The sequence below is a fragment of the Neophocaena asiaeorientalis genome, unplaced genomic scaffold, assembly GCF_003031525.2.
Source record: "Neophocaena asiaeorientalis asiaeorientalis breed wild unplaced genomic scaffold, Neophocaena_asiaeorientalis_V1.1 scaffold346, whole genome shotgun sequence".
In the NCBI taxonomy this organism is placed as follows: domain Eukaryota; kingdom Metazoa; phylum Chordata; class Mammalia; order Artiodactyla; family Phocoenidae; genus Neophocaena; species Neophocaena asiaeorientalis.
This window is the reverse complement of record NW_020175400.1, coordinates 1,370,244-1,393,981: the sequence shown is the minus strand read 5'-3', so window position 1 is coordinate 1,393,981 and position 23,738 is coordinate 1,370,244. Positions and strand designations below refer to the sequence as shown.

General features: G+C 48.7%; 1 protein-coding gene and 1 long non-coding RNA gene across 7 annotated transcripts in view; both read right to left on the bottom strand.

The window, feature by feature from the left end:
• Positions 1 to 6,878: 6,878 nt before the first annotated feature.
• LOC112414188 (uncharacterized) lies at positions 6,879 to 11,577 on the bottom strand. Its single transcript, XR_003006098.1, has 2 exons — positions 10,796 to 11,577; positions 6,879 to 10,356 (listed from the first exon to the last, which is right to left on the bottom strand). It is a non-coding gene; the product is annotated as an uncharacterized LOC112414188 (long non-coding RNA).
• A 133-nt stretch (positions 11,578 to 11,710) lies between these two features.
• The window catches only part of CRTC3 (CREB regulated transcription coactivator 3), a 92,526-nt gene continuing 80,498 nt past the window's right edge, over positions 11,711 to 23,738 (bottom strand). For 5 of the 6 annotated variants that reach the window (XM_024766494.1, XM_024766496.1, XM_024766498.1 and 2 more), the window contains 6 exons: positions 19,768 to 19,985; positions 19,004 to 19,302; positions 14,837 to 15,037; positions 14,669 to 14,749; positions 13,101 to 13,203; positions 11,711 to 12,661 (listed from right to left, as the gene is read on the bottom strand). In XM_024766494.1, the coding sequence (XP_024622262.1) occupies positions 12,453 to 12,661; positions 13,101 to 13,203; positions 14,669 to 14,749; positions 14,837 to 15,037; positions 19,004 to 19,302; positions 19,768 to 19,985 (1,111 nt within the window). In that variant the 3' untranslated portion in view covers positions 11,711 to 12,452. The remainder of the gene's footprint in view (positions 12,662 to 13,100; positions 13,204 to 14,668; positions 14,750 to 14,836; positions 15,038 to 19,003; positions 19,303 to 19,767; positions 19,986 to 23,738) is intronic. The other variant, XM_024766495.1, reaches the window with a different exon arrangement.

The following is a 23,738-nucleotide window of genomic DNA, read 5'->3' as shown; positions in this document are numbered from 1 at the left end:
GGCTCCCGAATCAGGAAAGCTGGTGCGTCCAGAAGATCCAAATTTGGCTCCAGGTGCCCTGGCCAGACTGGTCAGTGTCAGTCACACCAGCTCCTTAGAGAGGAGGGTGGAGGCACCACAGGAGCCCTCTGCGTGGCGAAAACGATTCAGGGCTCCTTTCAGAATGTGGGCTTGTTCTTCTCAAGAAATCCTTTCGTTGTGTTTCTGAGATCTAGCAATAAAGGACCCATTTAGTGAAAAGAGTAACAGTTAAAAGGATAGCTAACATTTAGGAAGTGCTTACCAGGAGCAGGAACAGCCCCATCATCTCTGTTTTATAAATCAGGAAACTGAATCACACAGAGGCCACTCGCTCGCCCTGGTTTCAGAGCCACAAAGAGGCACATTTGAACCCAGGTCTCTTAACTCTGGAGCCTACACCCTTGGCCCCTGAGCAGTACCGCGTCTAGGTCTTGGTCCGATACACAGGCTGACCGTATGTCCTTGCTTATGCTGGTTGTCCTGGCACAATTATTAACAGTGTCTCCTTTCACTCACCAATGTGTTCTGCTTTGGATGACCAATTTTAAGGAAAGTAGGGTAGGTGGAACCAGGATTAGCATCGCAAGATGCTGACGGGCAGAGTTTGGAAAACCCAGTCCACAGCTGCTCTCATTGTGCCAGAACCCTGGCTCTCAGTACTCATTCTCCCAGGGTGGGTCTGTATTATATTAGTGACATGGCCTTCACTGCCCCTGGATACTCGGGCACTTTGTAAGGAAGGCTTCCAGGATTTCCATACCCCAAGGCTCTTTGTTTCTATTTGGACAAAGAGCTTAATTTTCTCCCACCCCCCTACATCTACTTACCAGGGTCTTCTCCCTGTTTTCATACACTACCTGGCTAGGAAAGCAGCCACTGTGGTCCCTGGTGCTCCCAGGTAAGAGCAGCTATGCCCTGAGTGTCTTCCCCAGCAGTGGGTACCGAAGATTAGGGCTTTGGAACCTTCTTGTCCATACTTGCAGGTGAGTCCTGGAAGCAGAGGCCTGGGCTCTCCACTTGGACTTGGCTATCCTGGACAGAGTGCTGATGGAAAGAATGATATTGGGTGCCATCTAGCTGGGTACTGGGGAGTCAGAATTGAATGAGATGCAGCCCTTTCTTCAAACTGTCCACAGGCCAGAGGGAGGGCAGACTCTGCTACAAAATCAGCCCTACAGTTAATAAGTAAAGCTGTGGGCACAAAGTGCATCTCAAGCACAAAAGAGGAAATGAACAGAGAACGTGTATCAGTCAACTATTGTCACAACAATGCTGCATAACAAATGACTCCATAATTCAATAACTTACTGCTACAAGCATTTATTTCTGGCTCATGTGTCTGCACACTGACTGGGGCAGCCCTGACAATTTCAGCTGGGCCCGGTTAGACTAGCTCCTGGGCATGGATTACATGGAGGTCTACCCTGCCTCTCATTCTCCTGGAACCACTAGGCCATGCAGGGAAAGGTGTGCTTGTGGCAATGGCAGAAACACGAGTGGGTGGGCTCTGCCACCAGCTCATGCCAAGGCTGTACTCCACGTTTTGTCTCCAAATATCTCATTGGCCAAAGCAAGTCACATAGCAGAGCCCAAGAGCAAAGGGGCCTGGAGGTATACCGCTGCCAAAGTGGGAAGGCAGAGAAGTAAATATTTGCCAAGCAATAATCCAGAACATACAAAAGGCTTCACAGAGGAGGTGTCATTTGACCTTGGTCTTGAAGGAGAAGTTGGGTTTTTCCAGGTGAATATGGGATTAGGCACTGCTGTCAAAGGTATGAAGTGTGTGTGTGTGTGTGTGTGTGTGTGTGTGTGTGTGTGTGTGTGTGTGTGTTGGGGGCGGGTGCTGTTAGGGTAGTGGTGGTGGCCTGGTCACAGAGGCCCCCTGAGCCAGAAATCTGGCATGTCCTTTCTTTGAAAACAAGGCACTTCCCCGGTGGTCCAGTGGTTAAGACTCTGTGCTCCCAATGCAGGGGGCATGGGTTGGATCCCTGGTTGGGGAACTAAGATCCTACATGCTGCATGGTGCGGCCAAAAAAAAGAAAACAATACTCTCTGGGTTCCCCACCCTAGTCATTTTCTTTATTTCCAAATTCTAAGACTTCAACTATGTGCCACCAAATACAAGTTGAAGACTCTTTTCAGCAAGGAGTCACACTGGAAAGTATTAGTGCTTGTTCCTACATTGGGGATTTATGCCAGTTTCACTGGGCATAAATCAGCCGGTTTTATAGCCCGCCCACCCCCTTTTCAGAATTGAGGTCTCCAGCCTTGCTCCTAGCAGCCACCCCTCTTGGCTGTGACCACCAAAGCCCTCCCTGAACAGACTTCTTGGGGACAAGTCAAGTCAAACATGAGGTGAATCAAAGTCAAGAACTCAAGAATGGAGGGCTGGGAAACCCACTCTAAAAGGACTGGCAGTGAGCAGGGGACACGCGCACGCACAGAACAGGGGCCAAACAATGGTGGGAAGGATGGTTACAGGACAGGATGCAGGTAGTTACAAACCTTGACAATGTAAAAATAAGAACTCACAACATTTGGGAGGGGGGAAGAGATAGGAAGTGGGTGAGCTCATTTCCTCATCCTAAATCCGCAGGCTGTCAGGAGATGCCATCTACAGTTGAAGCATATTTCAAGAATGAATTCAGTCCCTGGGTATTTTTCTTTCCTTTTTAATTATTTGCAGCTTGGCAATTTCTTTAGTTACATTCAGGTTTCTTCTTCTTTTTTTTTTTCCCCTTTCTGTTAAACACTTTTTCCAAAAAGAGCATGTACTGTGTGAACACTTTTTGGTAAAAATTTCCATCAATCTACCTGTCCTTTTCTCTGAATAGGTGCATAGACAGATGTCTCCCTCGATGCTTCTGGGGGTGCTGGCCTTCCAGAGCACTTGAAAATTTTCTTTTTTGTGCTCTTCAGTGTTACTGGAAGTTCTTTCTATTTATTTATTTATTTATTTATTTGGCTGCTGCTGGGTCTTAGTTGCAGCACGCGGGATCTTTTAATTGCTGCATGTGGTCTCTTTTAGTTGCAGCATGTGGGATCTAGTTCCCCCACCAGGGATCGAAGTCGGGACCCCTGCATTGGGAGTCTTAACCACTGGACCACCAGGGAAGTCCCTTGAATTTCTTATAATGTGCGTTCACTATTATTGTAGAAGCAAAGCCTTTTATTTAAAAACTGAAAATACATTTCTGGAGAAGAGAAAATCGGGCGCTCCCTTCTGGCTCGTGCTTCCTCCGTGTGCTGCCGGACCGTCTGGTTCCCGGGTGGGTGAGGGGGGCAAGTCCAGCCCCTGGGAGGCGTGGGTGCGTGGCCCGGGCACCGGAGGCCCGGCGGCGCCGCTTCCCCAGCTCCACCAGCACGTTTGAACCTTGGGGACCCGGCCGCGTGCAGGGTCTGTGCTCCACGTGTCGCCGGGTGACTCTGTGCTGCTCTGGACCTGCTTCCTCATCCGGAAACCCGAGAAGCCATCCTTGGCATGCCTCACGTCCAGGCTGCTGTGAGGGATGTGTGATGTGCAGGGTCTGAGTGTCCACAGTGGAGCGGTCACTAGAGAGACATTAATACACTCTGCCATCATAGGATTCGATTCTAAGCCACGGTGCCGCCACCCCAGGCTAAAGGTTAAATTGGAGAGGAGAGGGTCAGTTGGCGCTGCCGGCTTTTTCCAGGTCCCAACAGCCACGCTATGCTGCAGCGCCATCTAGTGTCCACATGGGGACACAGGCCCATATGCACACAGGCTTAGGGTAAAATTTCCGTACTTGCAAATGGTAAAGAGCTCATTAGGCAAACAGGACCTAAATACGACCAGTTTAAAACACTCCTCCCCATACAAAGGTTTGGTATTTCAAAGCAAGCATTATACAAATTCAGCACTTATAAAGATGTGTGCATCCTTTGTTTGAAAGGACAGCAAACTCGTGCAACAAGTGATATTTATAATAATTGACATTTATTGAGTGTTTACGATGTGCTTGGCACAATTCTAAGGGCTTTCATTACGAGTTCATTGCACTCTCTACAAAGCTGTGAAACCAGGGTGGGGTTGGAGGTACTTATTGTTTCGCTTTAAGATAAGAACCCTGGGGCACACAAAGGTAAAAGTAAAACCTGTCACTCTGCTAATTTCTGAGGGGAGGCAGAGGCTGCCTAGTGGGCCAGGGAGGAGGAGGGAGCCAAATGGGAAGCTACTTCCAGGTTCAGGAGAGGGAGAATGGGGGCTGAGACAGCCCTTAGGGACTCAGGCTGGATCTGAGGGGAGGAGGAGAGCTATGCGGAAGGGCTCGCTCTCCAGCTTGAGCATCAGGGTAGTTAGAGGCTGTGATCCGAGAGGGCGGACAGTAGTTAGCAGTTTGAACATATTTACAGTAAGTCCCCTACATACAAACCTGCAAATTGCGAACTTTCAAAGATGCGAACATATATCTGGTTGCAGCAAGGAACCTGTGCCATCAGCGTCAGGTGTGAGTGAAATTGCAGCTCGCCCTTCGACTCCTATTGCCGACGATCCTTCAGTTCTACCACCTCCCACCTCCTCTCCCTCCTCCAGTCAGTAACTCTTCTTGCCTGTTCACTCGATGCCAGCCCCTGGATGCCAGCTGTTGTACTGTGCTACTGTACTTCTCAAGGTTCTGTACTGTAAGATTTAAAATGTTTTCTTTGGGCTTCCCTGGTGGCGCAGTGGTTAAGAATCCGCCTGCCAATGCAGGGGGCACAGGCTCCAGCCCTTGTCTGGGAAGACCCCACAGGCCGTGGAGCAACTAAGCCCATGCGCCACAACTACTAAGCCTGCGCTCTAGAGCCCGCGAGCCACAACTACTGAGCCCGCGAACCACAACTACTGAGCCTGTGCACCTAGAGCCCGTGCACCACAAGAGAAGCCACCGCAGTGAGAAGCCCGCGCACCCCGTGCACCGCAATGAAGAGTAGCCCCCACTCGCCGCAACTAGAGAAAGTCCGCGCGCAGCAACAAAGACCCAAGGCAGCCAAAAATAAATATTTTTTTAAAGTTCTATTTTTTGTTTTTTATGTATTACTTGTGTGAAAAGTATGATAAACCTATTACAGTCCAGTACGATATAGCTGATTGTGTTTGTTGTGTACCTAGGTTAACTTTGTTGGACTTGTGAATGAGCTCTCGGAAAGGAACTCGCTCGTATGTAGGGGACTTACTGTATTGAGCACCTACTACATGCCAGGCACCGTGGCTGTAGAATTCAGGTAGAAGACACGGCCCCTGTCCTCGCAGAGTTGAGAGCCCCGTGGGGAAGGCCGGTGTCCCAGGTGATGATGAACGCTTGCCGGTGTCCACAGATCTGTGAAGGATGGTGCAGCAGGCCGCACAGGGTGGAGTGCGGCTGGGCCTGTGCTGACAGGCACATGGGGTAGGAGGCTGGATGTGGGAGGTCATCAGCTTGGAGGTGACGGCCTGGGGACAGTGGGTCTGAGAGAAGAGATGGCAGGGGAGGAGGGTACACATCGGAGATGGATATGCCCTGAGAGAACAAGAGGAAAAGGATTTACTAGAGCTGGAGAGAGGATCTGGGGGGAAAGGGAGCGGCCTCAGGGCTCAAATGTCAGGGGAGGGCCAAGGAGGAGAGGGACTGGACAGGCCAGAGGAGTTGAGAAGGGAGCTGAGCATGAGTGACTCTTTCAGGAAGGGAGGGAGGGAGGCAGGGCCGTGGTTGGAGGAGAGTGTTGTTTCATTGTTTGTTTTTAGCAAGGAGGAGACCATCTACAGGCTGAGGGGAAAGAGCCACTGGAGAGGATGAGAAGGAGGCCTGGCGGAAGGCAGGGAATCCTTGGAGGGAGCACAGATCAATCACACATGAAAAAGGAGAACCAGGTAAGGCAGAGAGGAAGGTGGGAAGGATGGGTATAGATTTGGGCAAGTTTACCAGGAAAAAGAATGGAGTGGGGAGCAGGTGGGAGCAGCAGGGACGTGGAGGGAGCTGCCCCCTGAGGGCTTAGAGGTCCTGGTCATGAGGAGAGCAGGGTCCTGATGAGGGCCTTGAGGAGAGGAGAGGTCTGGAGTGCCCCTGGATGGCAGGAGAGGGACAGGGTTAAGGGACAGTGTGTGGTGGTTGGTTCTGGCGGGACTCCTGGCAGAGAAAGTTTCAGGATCAGAGCAGAGGAGGGCTGGTGAGGGTGTCATGAAGGCCTCTGACCCAGTGGGCTAGGCCGGGGAAGGAAGGGACAGGAGAAGACAGGCAGACTGAGAGGAGGGACAAGGAACCGAATCCTCGGTGGGGTCAAATAACAGGGTGTGTGTGGACCAGAGTAGAGATGGTGACTCAGGAAGTTGGGGTCAGAGAAGGGATTTCTAGGATTTCAGAAGTCACCTTTATGACAAGCCCTGCATGTGGCTGGGGAAGTGGGTCTCTGAAGGCAGCCGAGGCTGTTTGCTGTTGGATAGGTCGGGGCTGTGGGCCCTGCTGGGACATGGGGAGGGGGTCTGGGGGTAGAAAACAGAGTCCAAGTCTTTGGTGAAACGGGAGAAAGGGCTAAAGACCCGGTATGTGAGGCAGAGTAGCATCAGTGGCCTGAACCTCAGAAGGGGAGGGGTTTTAGGGGAGGGCAGGCAGGGGGTCTGGAAGGGGCGCCAGCAGGGGGAGCAGAATCCTGAGCCTCTACAATGATGTCTCTGTCCTGGGTCCACGTGGCTTCAAAGGAACAGCGTGCCTCCACTTCCTTCTGTACTTCTCTCAGGACTGGGCGCAACAGCAAGTACTAAGAACTCGTGAGAAGCGGGCCACGGACCAGAAATCTCTAACTGCAGGCTGAGCTGAGCGAGGAGGGCTCTCCGCCAGTTCACCTCACCCGAGGCTGAAGAAAAACACCAAATGCACATACAACCTTATTGTGCTGCTTTTAATTACGAAAGATGTAAAATGATGCATTATAAAACTTGGAAGCTACTTTGTACAAATTCCAATCTTTAAATATTGTTTAACAAGGGACCTGGGAACTAGGATACTGGCGGGAAGTCTGATTAGTTGCTGTGATGGTTCCATCACGGAGCAGTGGAAGACACACGCTCGGAACCGTCTGTGCATGAATCAGAAGAGCCGATGAGAGGCGGAGTTGGAAATGTCTTCAAATATGCAAATGGACTGGAATATAGATTTCAGCTCGGGTAATATACAGTAGACTTAGGAGAAATGAAACAGGACAATGGAGAATTCATGTTGATCTTGACATCATCAAAGTTTCTCCTGACACTGTATGTCCTGAAAACCACAAACGTACAGAAGGGAAAAACAGAAAATACAGATAGGTTTTTAGTGCTGTGCTGTTTAACTGCTAGTAAATGAGAGTAGTACAACCATCGATTTCTTGTGAAAAACTAAATACTGAAAAATAGTTTACTCTGAAGTCTGCAGCCACTTCAGATGCCGAGGACCACGCCTGGTTTGTTGCAAAGGCAGCAGTGAGAAGGTCAGGGCGACCCCTGTCCATGGGCGTCCTTGACACCATGTAAGCAACGTGGGTTATATAACGCCCAAAACCTTTTCACAGGAAAAGATGGAATGGATGGACCTCAGAACAAATTGAATTCAGTGCTAAACCTCACTGTCATCATTATACTACCCCAAACAAGTCACTTTTCCCAGGATCCTCCATTTCCACGAGTCCCTGGCGAATGCCCAGGGGGAGCACACTTCGTCCTGTAGGTCTCGGGGTCTCCAGCTGTAAGACTGGGCTGCTGTGCCAAGAGAGTTGGGACCCTGACACTAGTGATCCCCGTGGGTAAGGCACTGTGTAAAGAGCAGATTATCCTGGAACCTCCATTGTTCAAAAAAAACCTCTGATAACATCAGCACTCCTCCCTGTCTGAAAGGCCATATCGGATTTGGGGGTCTCTGACACAGGAAAGGCAGCCAGGATCTGGCTTCTTTTGGCACACTGGGGTGCTGGGTACGATGAAAGTCCCTTTTACTTTAACAAAAAGTCACTGCCCTCTGAGATTGGGAAGTTTAACTGGAAATATGGCTTCAAAGCAGAGGCCAACTGCCTCTCCCTGAGCCAGAGCTCAGGCAGGGAGGACTCTGGTTTGACTTCCTAATTCAGTAGCAGGGGTTCAGGGTGAACGTGAGGTGGGAAGACTTGGGCTCCACAGTGAAGATGGAGCAGTGCATGATCGAGGTTACTGGAAAGACTGGAGGGAAGGGATCCCCCTGAAGACAGAAGGAAATGGGACAAGGTCTAGAGAGGTTAACAGCCCAGGACGCTGTGACAGACCCCTCCGGCCACCAGGCACACGTGTCAGATTCAGACCCACAAGGTGCAGCCTTGCTTCTTTGGGTGGGAGCAGTCTGGACCCTTCAGCAACACCCCTGGTGTCTCCTGGAAGGACACCGGCTGTCTGGGCAAAGGCTCTGGCATCTTCATCCCCCTTCAGTGTGTCTGTCCTCTCTGTGCTGTCTACCCATGCCCGCATTCGGCCCCGTTGCCCACCTTCCTCCCCGGACGGCTTCCAATCCCACCCATCAGGTTTCTGGTCAAGGGCTGGCCTGGACTAAGTCAGAGCGGGCAGGTGGTGGTGGAAATATAGTTAATACTGTTTTGTGCTAAGAAACTGATGACTAATGATGGTTTCATAAATTAGGCCTTCATTTTACTATAGACTATTTCTTCAACCTCAGAGAATGAATCTCTTCCTAACACAATCGAGAGCAAAACCTGGGTCTGAGAGGGAAGATCTTTTGAGGTGGCCAGGACCCCCGAGGTCCCGGCAGGTGGGAGGCCTCAGTTTGCTGAACCACTGTGGATGCACTCAGAAGACAGTTCCCACCTACCCGCATAATCTGGAGGAGAACAGGGCGTGCAGTCTAACCGTGGATTTGGTCACCTAGTGTTAAAAGCATATTAAAGTGCGTGCTTAACTTAACCACAGGCACAAGTGTTAGAAGAGCTGAAGCTCTGAGAAGATTTGGTAAGGAACAGGAACAGTGAAAGATTAGACTGCCTCACAGCAAAGCAGATTCATTCTTTCGTGCATTCATTCACTCGTTCACGTGTGCATTCGACGCACGGTTCTGCAGCACCTGCCCAGCCAGCGCCAGGCACTTGTTAGGTGCTAGGGGTTCGATGATGACTAAGGCAAAGTCCCTGCCCTCAAGGAGCTTACGGTCTAGTGGGGTTATATGAACCACCCCCATTCCACAGAGAAACGGCTTCCCTTTGCTGCTGCGCAGCTGCCGGGTGGGCCCGATCCAGACCTCCAGCCACTCCCTCCAGCTGGTCTGTAGAGAGGGAGGCCTGTACGGTCCAGAACTTGTCTGGAGGACTTCGTGTGTCTCTGAGATACCTGCAGCCCCCTTTCTCTCTTCCCCAGCCTCCAAGAAGAAGCACCGTTCTCTTCAGGCTCATCTATTACCAGGGGATTTTTTTTTTTTTTTCAGTGACTGAATAAAATAGTCTTCCTTTTCCTCTTGTCCATAGGAAAAGGGGTTCTGAAGCAGCAGAAAAGAGATTACAAACTGGGGGGGGTGGGGAACAAATTAGAATTCAGTTTGCTTAACTCAAGTCTGTTCTTGGACTTGTGGTAAAAAGCCTTCTTCATGTTAGAATTGAGGCCTCTGAGAGAGCCCTGGCCCTCCGCTCTGCCCTGGAATATCCTGCCGCCGCTGAGGCACGATGGCTGGATCAGAGAAGGCATCGTGGGGCTGTGGTACCGTTGCTGGATGCTGAGCCAACTTCCGAAGGCCTGTGGCCCCTAACTGCCCCCCACTCCGGGTCCTTTTTTCAGTGTTGATTGAGATCAGTGGTTCTGAGCACTACACAAGGCTCCTGAGGCCTCTCGCTATATTTTTACACATTGACCCATTAGATGGCCAGTAAAAGATGTAACGGTTGTGGTGACGACCAATTCATCGGAAGCCCCAGAGCAGCCTGCCCGCAGCAACAGGACCTGTGCCGCAGGCCTGAGGGGCGGCACCCAGCTCTGGTCTAGAATGAGCCACGGCGTCTGAGATGGGACCTCGTCTGAGAGCTGGGAGCCAAGGAATTGGTTCTTTCCGTGTCAGAGCCCGCGATAACTAACGCCCAGGGCTGCAGCTGGCTCCGTCCTATTCCGTTCTGTCTCAGAAACAAGCCCTCCCGCCCCGTTCCCTTCTGTTCACAGTCGGTCAGCTCGAAGCGCCTCTTCAATAGAGGGGTCGAGCAGGCCCAGGCTGGAATCACTTAGCATGCTGAGTCCGTCCAGGCTCAGGGGTTCGATCTGGAGCTCTTCTTCCAATGGAAACGGAGTGCCCACGTTTAGGCTGACCTCGGGCATGCCTGCCAGAGCACTGCCGAGGTCTTTGAACAGGCTGGTGCTCGAGTCTTCTGGAAAGAGCAGCGGGAGGGGAAAACAATGCAGATTAGGAGGCGTGAGGGCCCAGGTCACTAAGAGGACACAACTGATGACAACCCCCAAAATGCCGTTCCTGTCATCTTCCCAACCAGGACAGTCATCACCTGTGTCCCAACCACTCCTGGGCCTACGGTTTTGCTCTGGAATCTATGTTCTTTTCAGTCAGTCCCACAACTCCCAGTTTTGCAGGTTTTCTCCCTTGGAACAGTTGTCAATCACGGGAAGTTAAGTACTTCGGAAAAGACTTGGGTCACCAGGCCCCTTCCCCACTGCCTCACAGTCTCTGGGGCTGGACACCTGCATCTCAGAAAGGTAAAGTTTCATTTTCTGCTTCATATAATGTTATGTTGTCTAAACTATCTTACAGTGGTATCTGTAGAAACACAGTGAAATAAAAGAAGCAGCACTCACCTGTCAGGATGGTGTTTGGGAAATTCCCGCAGTTGGAATACAGGTTTGGTCTCAAATGAAAGGAGTCCTGTGGTTCTCGGGGACACTGTTGCACCAGGGGCACCTGGAAGCAACAAAGGTCACGTTGTAAGGGACGGTCTCTGTTTCCAAGGACAGAACAGTGCAGTGTGCTCCCGGAGCAAAACCAGACGTGAGCGCTCTCTTACAGTCCCTTCTCTCTAGGATCCCAGAGTGCCTGGCCGCTGTGACAGCCTACACAGAACATTCTGCTCAGGCAGGGGGATGCTGCGGTAGAGGAGGGGTCCCTGAGGGCCACACTTGTCCCTGTTTGCATGCTGCCTGGCCCTCTATGCCATCCCAGGAGACACCACTGGCCATGGTTTCTGCGGGTCCTCTAGTCTCAGCCACCTCCCCTGCTCAGCACACAAAGGCCTCTGGAAACTACCACCTGTGGAGCCCTTCAAAGGCCCTGTCTGTAACCTAGGAAGTGATGGGCTCTTTTCCTCTCTGGTTTCTAGAAAAATGAGAAAGCAGAACCTTCTCCTTCTCTCACTCAGAGGGAGGAACCACAGGCAAGCCCCTCTCTGTGAGAAAGCCTCTATGAGGATGGGTTAGAACTGGCCCCTACTTTATTTTTTTGTTAATGAAAACTTATTAACTATATAACCTTTGAGTACCAGAGAAACTTCAATATGTACAGATCACCATGAAGTTCCCAGTTTCTGGGGCCTACTTTAGGTGCTGTTCCTGAAATTAATTTTTTTTTTTTTTTTTACATTTTTTTTTTTTTTTTTTTTAAATTATTTTTTAAACCATTTAAAAAAATTTTTAAAAAGAGGGAGTTGAGATACCTGCAGCCCCCTTTCTCTCTTCCCCAGCCTCCAAGAAGCACCGTTCTCTTCAGGTTCATTTTTACCAGGGGATTTTTTTTTTTTTTTCAGTGACTGAATAAAATAGTCTTCCTTTTCCTCTTGTCCATAGGAAAAGGGGTTCTGAAGCAGCAGAAAAGAGATTACAAACTGGGGGGGGTGGGGAACAAATTAGAATTCAGTTTGCTTAACTCAAGTCTGTTCTTGGACTTGTGGTAAAAAGCCTTCTTCATGTTAGAATTGAGGCCTCTGAGAGAGCCCTGGCCCTCCGCTCTGCCCTGGAATATCCTGCCGCCGCTGAGGCACGATGGCTGGATCAGAGAAGGCATCGTGGGGCTGTGGTACCGTTGCTGGATGCTGAGCCAACTTCCGAAGGCCTGTGGCCCCTAACTGCCCCCCACTCCGGGTCCTTTTTTCAGTGTTGATTGAGATCAGTGGTTCTGAGCACTACACAAGGCTCCTGAGGCCTCTCGCTATATTTTTACACATTGACCCATTAGATGGCCAGTAAAAGATGTAACGGTTGTGGTGACGACCAATTCATCGGAAGCCCCAGAGCAGCCTGCCCGCAGCAACAGGACCTGTGCCGCAGGCCTGAGGGGCGGCACCCAGCTCTGGTCTAGAATGAGCCACGGCGTCTGAGATGGGACCTCGTCTGAGAGCTGGGAGCCAAGGAATTGGTTCTTTCCGTGTCAGAGCCCGCGATAACTAACGCCCAGGGCTGCAGCTGGCTCCGTCCTATTCCGTTCTGTCTCAGAAACAAGCCCTCCCGCCCCGTTCCCTTCTGTTCACAGTCGGTCAGCTCGAAGCGCCTCTTCAATAGAGGGGTCGAGCAGGCCCAGGCTGGAATCACTTAGCATGCTGAGTCCGTCCAGGCTCAGGGGTTCGATCTGGAGCTCTTCTTCCAATGGAAACGGAGTGTCCACGTTTAGGTTGACCTCGGGCATGCCTGCCAGAGCACTGCCGAGGTCTTTGAACAGGCTGGTGCTCGAGTCTTCTGGAAAGGGCAGCGGGAGGGGAAAACAATGCGGATTAGGAGGCGTGAGGGCCCAGGTCACTAAGAGGACACAACTGATGACAACCCCCAAAATGCCGTTCCTGTCATCTTCCCAACCAGGACAGTCATCACCTGTGTCCCAACCACTCCTGGGCCTACGGTTTTGCTCTGGAATCTATGTTCTTTTCAGTCAGTCCCACAACTCCCAGTTTTGCAGGTTTTCTCCCTTGGAACAGTTGTCAATCACGGGAAGTTAAGTACTTCGGAAAAGACTTGGGTCACCAGGCCCCTTCCCCACTGCCTCACAGTCTCTGGGGCTGGACACCTGCATCTCAGAAAGGTAAAGTTTCATTTTCTGCTTCATATAATGTTATGTTGTCTAAACTATCTTACAGTGGTATCTGTAGAAACACAGTGAAATAAAAGAAGCAGCACTCACCTGTCAGGATGGTGTTTGGGAAATTCCCGCAGTTGGAATACAGGTTTGGTCTCAAATGAAAGGAGTCCTGTGGTTCTCGGGGACACTGTTGCACCAGGGGCACCTGGAAGCAACAAAGGTCACGTTGTAAGGGACGGTCTCTGTTTCCAAGGACAGAACAGTGCAGTGTGCTCCCGGAGCAAAACCAGACGTGAGCGCTCTCTTACAGTCCCTTCTCTCTAGGATCCCAGAGTGCCTGGCCGCTGTGACAGCCTACACAGAACATTCTGCTCAGGCAGGGGGATGCTGCGGTAGAGGAGGGGTCCCTGAGGGCCACACTTGTCCCTGTTTGCATGCTGCCTGGCCCTCTATGCCATCCCAGGAGACACCACTGGCCATGGTTTCTGCGGGTCCTCTAGTCTCAGCCACCTCCCCTGCTCAGCACACAAAGGCCTCTGGAAACTACCACCTGTGGAGCCCTTCAAAGGCCCTGTCTGTAACCTAGGAAGTGATGGGCTCTTTTCCTCTCTGGTTTCTAGAAAAATGAGAAAGCAGAACCTTCTCCTTCTCTCACTCAGAGGGAGGAACCACAGGCAAGCCCCTCTCTGTGAGAAAGCCTCTATGAGGATGGGTTAGAACTGGCCCCTACTTTATTTTTTTGTTAATGAAAACTTATTAACTATATAACCTTTGAGTACCAGAGAAACTTCAATATGTACAGATCACCATGAAGTTCCCAGTTTCTGGGGCCTACTTTAGGTGCTGTTCCTGAAATTAATTTTTTTTTTTTTTTTTACATTTTTTTTTTTTTTTTTCTGAAATTAATTTTTAAACCATTTAAAAAAATCTTTCAAAAGTAGGAGTTTCCATCATTTTTTCAGAAACACATTGACTCACCTAGACTCAAATGGCTTCTTTAGAAATCGGGGAGGCAGGGACTATTGGTTCTTACCACGAGGCTTCCCCATGGCCTATTCAGGAAACATCTGTCTTTATTTATTTTACTGTTATTAAGTTCTGGAAAGTGCTCTTCCTTCTCTCCATAATATATCCTGGAGCCCAAACCATAATTATTGAATATTATAAAATCTAGGGATATTAAAAAATGGTCTGTGTTAGGGAGAAACTAAAAAGCAAAAGAAAAAGCCTGAATGAAAGTACCTTCAGGATTGACCCCTGCCCCAGCCAGGACGAGCTCCCAGGAGGCCACACACTGTGCAGGGCACAGCAGCTCAGGCCGAGGGAAAGCCCCTCCCTGGGTCTGAGTCTCCTCAACACGATAGATAGATCTGTGAATTGCTACGGTTCCTTCCAGCATCAACGACTCTACAATTCTGTGGCTAGAGTGTCATCACAAGTCTTCTACCACTTGTTCAAACAGGTCCTCTGCTGAGGCCTGACAATTAAATAAGGCAGCCAGCACCAGCCTCTAGGGCTTGGGGCGGTGCCAGGCTCTCCTAGCCGCTGAGCACACCTGAGGTCAGAGGAGTGCAGTACCGAGTCTGTTTGGTGTGGGTGCCACGCACGGAAGAGGCCTGACTGTGGCAGTTCCTGCTCCGAGGAAGAGGCAGGCCCTGGCGACCACTGACCTGCTGAGTAAAGGCTGGGCCTGGCCTCATGGACTGCTGCTCAAAGCTCACATCTGGGAAGAAGCTGGTCAAAGATGAGCCCTTCAGGAAAGAAGGAGGGGACCATTTAGCTTGGAACTCAGGGCGACCTAAGCGTTCCCTCCTCCTGGTGTTCCGGGTGGGACTCACCTGGGCCACGAGGAGCTGGAAGTCTGACTGGGGCAGCGATGGGGCTGCCTGGGGCTGCTGAGCAGCGGGCTCCTGGGCGTGGGGCTGCTGCAGCAGAGGCTGGGGGAGGTCCTGGGGCGTGGGGTAAGGAGGCGGGGGTGACACTTGGGCTTCAGCTTCTGTGGGCAGGAAGGAGAGCGGGCTTCGATCTGAGGACACCATCTGAAAAACAAAGCCACCAACTACTTAGCTTCTGAGTTTCTAGCAGTAAGTCCTTTATGATTAGGAAATGTCAAAGTGAGGAAAAACCCTGAGATTTTCCTCACCCTGATAGTCTATACTATGCTCTGAGAAGCCCAGTTCTGTATCCTTCAAAGTATATCGCAAATCTCACTTCCCCACAAAACATTTTCCATTCAACGACAATTTCTATTGTCTTAAAAAACAAACAAAACAGAACCCAGCCAAGTTAACCAGTTTCATCTCAGTTTTCTCAGTGAAAATCATGTTTGTTTTTTCACAGCCAAAACTTCTGGTTAAAAATGGAAGACTGAAAAAAGCATTTAGCTCTGCTGTCTCCCAAAACTCTCCTAAAACCCCTAAAACAACATTAAACAACCATAAACATTAATAAACAACACTAAAACATAAATAACATGAAAGGATAAGTAACAACACGAGGACAAAGATAATGAGAAAGAAGAAAATGGCAACAAAATTTGGAAAATGAAAAGCAGATGGACAAGGAGTCGCAGGCTGAGCAGAGCTGAGAAAGCCAAATGCTAAGCTGGCAGTGGGGCAAATCAAGAGACACTCTGGTTTACATCACAGAATCCCTAAAGGGGTCTGGAACTGGGGCAGCAGGCAGCAGCGGGTGAAGATGGAGCTAAACCTGGAGGAGCCCGTGGGCAGCAGTTAGGTTCCAGGACCCTTGCGCAGCGGGAGACTGAGGGCTGTGCTCTGGAGAGAGTACAGCTCAGGGTCTCTGGATGGGGTGCACCAGACCCTAGAAGGCGAGGCACTCCTGAAAACACAGGGCTTATGAGAAAGCCCACTATCGCATCTTGAGTCCTCCACCTCTCTTTCCCAACTCAGCTCTCAGAGTGCTGGGATCCAGGCACATGCCAGGAGCAAGATTGGGATAGCATCCTTTGGGGATCTGACCAGGCTGGGAGAAAATCCAACTTATGACACCAGAGGTTCCCTAAGGAAATGGCTGAGCTAGATCACTCTACCATGAAGACCATACTCAACAAGCCCACCCACCTACACAGAGCTTCCAGTCAGTTTTTGTGTGTGTCTGTCCTGTTCATAAACACGAGCAGGGCGCCAAGGATCACCAGACCATGAGGAAAGCATGTGAATGAAAGTCAGAGATCCAAGCAGACAAACTGAGAAAAGAAACTTGGAGAAGTCTATGTAGGAAGAAGTAGTCATGAAAAACAACATTATCATTATAATATTTAGAGCTATTAAAAAATCCTTATCTGTTAGAAATACATATTAAACTATTTGTAATATGTACCTCTATATACATTTTTTTAAAGTAGGGATATGGAGGACTTCCCTGGTGGTCCAGTGGTTAAGACTCCACACTTCCAATGCAAGGGGCGTGGGCTCGATCCCTGGTCGGGGAACTTAGACTCCACGTGCCGTGCGGCACAGCCAAAACATATATACATATAAAAAAAAAGTAGGGATACAGATAAAACAAGATTATAAAAATGCTGATGATTGTTGAGGCTAGATGATGGGTATAGAGGATTCATAATATTATGTTCTCTACTTCCATGCAATTTGGAAAATTCGTATTACAAAAAATAAAAACAAAAGAAACCGGAATAAAAATTACCACTAAAAACCTCAAAGAGATCAAAGATGATATGGCGTCCATGGAATAAGTATGACGCTATAAAAAAGGAACATTCAGAGAAGAAGAACAAAAAAATTCTTGGCAATTTAAAAGTATGAGAGCAGACATGAAAACCTCAACATAAGCATGGAAAATAATGGTGAGAAACTGTTCCAGAAAGAAGAGAACAAAGACAGAGAGAGAAAAGAGGAGAGAAAAATAAGACGTTTAGAGGAAAAGTACAGGACATCCAACATTCATACATTCAAGAGAAAACAGAGAAAACTGAAGAGAAGAAATCGTTGAAGAAATAATTAAGGAAAATTTCCCAGAAATGAAAGCAATGAGTTTCCAGATTGAAGAAACTCACCAAAGAGCCAGACTCATATCAAGCCACATTATCTTCAAGTTTCAGAACACTAGGGACAAAAAGAAGATCCCACAAGCCTCTCGAGGGGGGAAAAAAAGGAGATTTAATTCAAAGTATTAAAAATCAGAATGGAAAAAAAAAAAAAGAATCAGAATGTCATTGGAATTCTCAATAGCAGCTCTAGAAACTAAAAGGCAATGGATTAATACCTTCAAAATTTCAAGAGAAAATTATTTAAAATGTGAATTCTATGCTTAACCAATTATTAGTTAAATGGTGGGCAGAATGAAGACACGGTGAAGTCACACCAGGTCACATGTACTCTTTCTTGTAAAGCTACTAGAGGATTCATTTGTAACTGTATTGAGAGGAGATCTACCCAACCCTGAGAGTTTGGGATTGAATAAGTAATACATACAGAGAAAAAAGTAAGACATTTATTAACTCCCAGGAGAAAAAGATGTTCATTTTGTTATTTCACAGTAAACTATGGTTCAACTCTGATTGCATTATTATAACCATGAAAACACTAAACACTGAGTATTGCTCTAAACAAAACTATAATAAACCACATTGTGAAGATGAGGAGGGTGAGTAGGAAATACGTGTGGGGAGTGGGGAGTGAGGGGATTGGGGGAGTTGAAAGAGAACTAACCCCTAATCTTCCACTGTAGGATGTCATTAGATAGTACCTAACACTAAAAATCTAGAACAAAATAAGCATGAAATAATGCTGATATACCAAAGAGAGTAGCTAAAATGGTCAAAAGTAGCCATCTCCAGACAGTGAGAAATATGGCTAGTCGGGGAGGGAGGGGAAGACAACTGTAATTTCACAACAAGCCCTTTAGAAGTATTTGACTTTTTAAATTATGTGCACGAATAACACTGTTTTTTTTTTTTTTTTTTTTTTAACACTGGTTTTTAAAAAAATATTTTAAAATATTAAGCAAACAAAAAATGAAAATATCTTTAAAAGGATGCTTTTTATCTCTCCTTAAAATGTAACTAGAAAGAAGGAGTAATATTTTTATATCCTATAAAATAATCGTGCAAAATAGAATTAAAGGCAATCCAATAACATGAAAATAAGCACTAAAAAAACAATTATGAAATACCCTCTTACCCTATCCCGAAAGGGATTACTCATATAATAAAAATCCCGTAGCTACTAAGTGGTAAAGAGTGACTAATAACTGGACCTGCTAACTCCTTCTGCTGTGCTCTGTCAACTCTTTCTTGCTAAATCATTACTCATTTATAGTGAAGTGGTAAGTGATGTTATAATGTATCTAGGGAGTGACCAACAGGTTAAAAACATATTCATTCATGATGGTAGTAAGAGCCACCCTAAGAACTTAGAATAGAAACAAAGTCAACAAGTCAAAATATGACCTTCCCACCCTAAATTTCTGTAACAGGCTTGTGACTTCAAAATGTGCCTCTTTCTAAACAGATTTATTTGGGTCCTTTTACAGAGATATGATCCTACTGTACCTAGTATTTCATCAACAATAGAAGTATTGTTGATGAAATCTGTTGCTGTAATTAGGGAAGAGGTCTAATCCAACATCCAAGCTTCAGGAAGGTATTTAAATGTCTTCCATGGCTTTCCTCTGTGGCTCAAAGTGCTCTTAGAGTCAATTATTGATTTTCCATACCAAATTTAAAATCCCAACCTGGCTTCCCTTAGCTATTTCAGACATGCCTGGATTGCGCCCTCTACACCCGACCCTTCCCTCCAGCTCCAACTTCACCAGAGTACTGCAAACTGTTCAGTGTTTGCTTAAGAGCAATCAACACAACAAATCTGCTGTTGGAAAATCATTAGTGCGCTCTGAATCATTTGATTTCGCACAGAAGTGAGAACTGACCGCATTTCAGACCTCACCAGACAGTGCTCGGTGTGAGGACCTAATCCAATTCCTAACTGCTTCAGTCTGTTTCGCTGTTCGTTTGCTTTTACCTGCGAGGCAGGATACGGCTTCAGTGGGCTGGTTGAAGAGAGCTGTCGGCTGAAACTATGATGCGCTTCAGGGCCAGGAGAAAGCGTGAGAGGGCTGACGGGAGGCTGCCTACGCCGAGAGGGGCCGCTCAGGTTTGTGGTGGAAAGAGACGGGTTGCTAAGGGAGAAGAGACGGAGCGAAGGGTGAAGCGCAGAGGCGTTGGGAGCAGATGCCTGTGGGCGGCTGTTTAGGGAAGCGGAAAGCGCTGTCTTATTGAGCGTGGCCTGGATGGAGGGGTTGCTTCGAGAACTCTGCAGACCTAGAAGACAACACATTCACAAGTTACTTGTCATAATTTCAGACCAAATCTTCTGTTTTCCAAAGATTCGAGAAAACTCGACTTCCTACTATTTGTATTCGATGATGATTCTGTATGAGAAGGAGCTCTGGGCAACTCTCCTACTGAAAATGGTACCAACGGCAAAGAAAAGGTACACTCTGACTGAGAGGGACGATGCCATCAAGATGAGAATGGCTTTTTCTCAGGAAGGAGACTGTGTAAATCACACTGGGAGAGCAGGACTAGGTAAGCGGGGTGGGGGCAGCAGAGGTGAGTGTTCAGTGGTACTCTGCTCCCACCCAAGGAACAGACCCCAGGGCTGGACAACCAATTCCGCGCAGGGCCCCGGAAGCCTCTGTCCAGTGCACCACCTGGCCAGGTACCACCTATGGTTAAGCCACCAGGGGGCACAGACAAGGTCCTTATGGAGTGGGGAATACTTACCAGAAGAGCTTCTTATGCCCAGGTGAGTCATGGCAGCGGGAAGGTTGCCCACACTGTTCCCCACACTCATACTACCAAAGAGGTGGCCACTGGTGTCCAGGGAGGCGGGCAGGGGCACTGAGTAGTGGAGGTTGGTTAGATCTGGCAACGACCCCCCAGTGTTCAGGGTTCCCAGAAAGGGTGAGAGGCCCATGTTTTGACCACTGTGTGGAAAAGCGCTGAAAAAAGAAAGATAAGTATTACTTTCTAAAATGCATTCCGCTGCTCTGGGGAATAGGACATGTATGATACTTTTCCTTGTTCAATAAAAGCAGTTGGTACCAAAGATCTAAGTCCTTGTGTAGACTCTGCCTCTTCCTTGTTCTGAAAACTTGCATCCTTGGCTTAACCTCTCTGAAGTGCGATTTGCTTACCTGGTATGTTGGACTAAGGATGCCCACGTTACAGGAATATTTTCCGAGATAAGAGTAGATTATTGATGCAAAAGTACTTTGAAAATTATAAAGCACTATATAAAATGTGAGGCACTGCTTTCTACTTATTCAGTTCCTTTTTGTTACATTGCTAACTTATCTCTCCTACCAAAAAAAGTATCTCTGTATCAACCAGATGCCTTCCAAGATATATTTTTTCAATTACAGTTTTCATAAACTTTAAAGTGAGAAAGAGATGTGACCATTCCTTTGTCAGAATCTGTTGGGTGGTCACTCTGTGCCCAGGCACTGGGCTAAGTGCTGGAGGTGGGATGATGAATGAGCAGGGTGTGTGCAGGCCTGGAGCAAGAGTATAAACGGAGGCCTAATACACCGTCTAGTTTAAATTTTTTAATGTTATAAATCAAATCAGTAAATCTTTAAATGAATTATGTTCTATGTTTCTGTCTTGACAAATTGTACCTTTGTAATAGCCTGGAAGGCCAGATTCAAGTTTAGAATTCTCCGACTCCTTGGAGCTCCACACTAGAACGTGCAGAGAGGCAGCCCCGACCCTCAGTCCACGCCACCATCTCTCCCCCCAGCCCTGTTCTGCACCGCAGGGCACGCTTATGGATATCCCAGCCTAGGGGCCAGCTCTGGCCAAGCTCCGCATCCCCTGTGGCTCCTTGGACTCCTTACTCCACGGGAGCAGAGACCTCTGAAGTGTGGGCCCAGGGAGGGGCTGCGTGGCCCAGGCTGAGGGGGCACTGCTCTTAGAGCTCACGGGCAGGCCAGAGACAGACCGGTAAGGCAAGCGATTGCAGTACGGCAGGAAGCTCGCTTGGCCAGGTCTGATACAAGTGACGCTGGGAACGCAGAAGCAGGAGTTGGGGTTGTGAGGTTGGGTGGGGAAGGGAAGCCTTGACCAAGCACATGACCCTGTGCACATGGAACTGCAAGCAGCGCAGCATGGCCAAGGTGTCGGGGCAGAGTGGGGAACAGGGGACAGGAGATGAGGTGGGGGAGGCAGGTAAGGGAGAAAACAAGGGCATGATGACATGATGCTCTGAAGAGTCTGGGTCAGGGAAGGCAGGAGACAGGGAGCCCAGGATTAAGCTGGAGCATCAGAATCACATTTTAGAAACGCCACTGTGGTTGCAGTGTGGAGGATGGCTTAAGGGGGCAGAAAGAGAGGTGCGGGGAACCAGTCAGAAGCGCCTGTGTGGTTCAGGTATGATCTAGGAAGAGAACAAAGAGGCTGAAGAGGAGGAGAATGGTTGGAGGAAGTGCCGTTAGCCAGGAATGGGGCGGCGGGGAGAGATTATGAATTCGATTGAGGACACCGGACTCAATACAGCACACACCAGCAGAGCGCCTCCTGGGAGCCAGCCACTGGCATTAGGGCCTCAAGAGACTCGGACAGAGCAGAGAGAAAGAGCCATAAAGAAAACAACTTGCAACATAATACCATTCAGTAGTGCAGTAAGTCCCCTACGTACGAACGAGTTCCATCCTGAGAGCGCGTTCATAAGTCCAATTTGTTTGTAAGTCCAACAAAGTTAGCCTAGATACCCAACTACCACAACTGGCTATATTCCACTGCTTTTACGCTTGCTTCCGGACATGCTGGGCTTGAAATAAAGACACTGTAGTACTGTACTCTCTACAGTACTGTAAAGAACACAAAAGCACAGCCACTTGTAGAGGACGCACACACGTGACCATGTACACCAGACACGTGAGCTAACTTACGTGACAGGACATGTGAACGCACGCTCACATCTTTGAGAGCTTGCAACTTGAAGGTTCGTGTGTAGGGGGCTTACTGTACAGTGACAGAACCTGATGGTATAAGGTATGGAGGGAATGACCAGCAGGCTGGAGGGGGCTTCCTGGAGGACGTCTGAACTGAGTTGGAAGGCTCGAGAATTCAGACGCTCTAAACAGGGAAATCATTTCAGGTAGAGTTCCCAGCACAGGCAAAGCAGAGAGGCACGTGACTATATTGTGTGCCCTAGGAACTTAGCTGCCGCAGGAAGGTCAAGTTTAGGAGGGGTGGATATGATGGGAGATGGGCCTGGAGGAGGAGGCAGAAAGCACATGAGGCTTAAACTGACGCATTGATGACAAGAAGCCAGTGGAAGGTGAGAGCAGGGAAAAGACATCATCATTCTTAGGACAGACTTGGGGGAGGGAGGACAGGGTGTGAGAAGCAGAGCCTGGAGGCAGAGAGGTGAGTTATGCTGCTGCTGAAAATCAGACTAGACATAATGAGGGCATGGAGATGGAGAGACAGGGAGGGCTTCTGGAGATATTTAAGCAAGTACTCAAGAATGACTCCCGATTTTCTGCCATGGGGACCGGTGGAACCACCCCTACCAGGACAGGGAACACGGAGGCACACCAGTAGACTGGGGATAAGGGTAGGTGGTGGGGTCAGACAACGAATTCTGCTTTAGACACTGAGTTTCTGTAATATGGGAGGACCTGTCATGGGATGTCTCCTGAGGACAGCTCCATCGGAACAGTGGGGGTGGAAGCCCGGCCACAGTGGGTTGAGGAATAGACAAGCAGTGAGGGGGCCTCGAGAGTAAATACTCTTTCAGAAAGTGTGGCTGAGAATTCTGGAAATGAGAAGGAAGTAACTAAAAGGGAATGCAGGGTCACGAAAGGACTTTTTAGTGCAGAGTCCTTAAGTATATTTAAATGCAGAGAGAAAACCTTGTAGAGAGGGAAAGGCTGAAAACATAGAAGAGGGAAGGATAAGCAGGAGAGAGAGGCCTCAGGAAGGGTCAAGGACATGGGTGAGGCTAACAGTCTTGAACAGAGGGACACCTGTGTCCCTAAGACTAGAAACAAAAATGGATGGCGAGGGGGGAAGTAGGGGCGGGAGGGAAGCTGAGCATTCATTCCTGATGGTCTCTCTTTTCCTAGTAAAAGTAGGACTGGGATAACTGTGGAGGTTTGAAAAGAAATGGGGAAGCAGGAAAGGTGTCCGATTTGATGGATGAGGAAGAAGGATGATTTTGGTTGTAGAAAAACTGAATGTGATACTTTGTCTCTCAGATGGCTGGTTGCAGTGTTAAGGCCAAGGACTAGGAAATAAACTTGAAAACCCAGAGCTGCTTGCTATGAGGGCAGATGGGCTCTCTGATAGAGAGAAGAAAGCTCCATGGGTGCTTAGGTCGGAATGAAGGCAGAAGGAGGCGGGGGGAAGGCTGGACAGCGTCTGGCGGCACAGAGCAAGGATGGAGAAGGTAACTGTGACAAACACGACCCAGGTCGTCAGTGACATTCAAAGCAATTTCTCTCCAGTTGAGAGGAATACAAGTTGTAACTTTCCAAATATAGTTGCGACCTGCTGGAGTCATCTCTTGGATCTGATATAAGGCAGATTATGTTCTCCCTTGTTCAAAACCCTCTGATGATTCTGACCTTACTCTGAGTCAGGCTACACCAGCCTCCATACTCTGCAGGCATGCTCCCGCCTCAGGGTCTTTGCACTCAGGGTCTTGCTGTCCCCTCTGCCCTTCCCTCCCCTTCATCCAGGTTCTG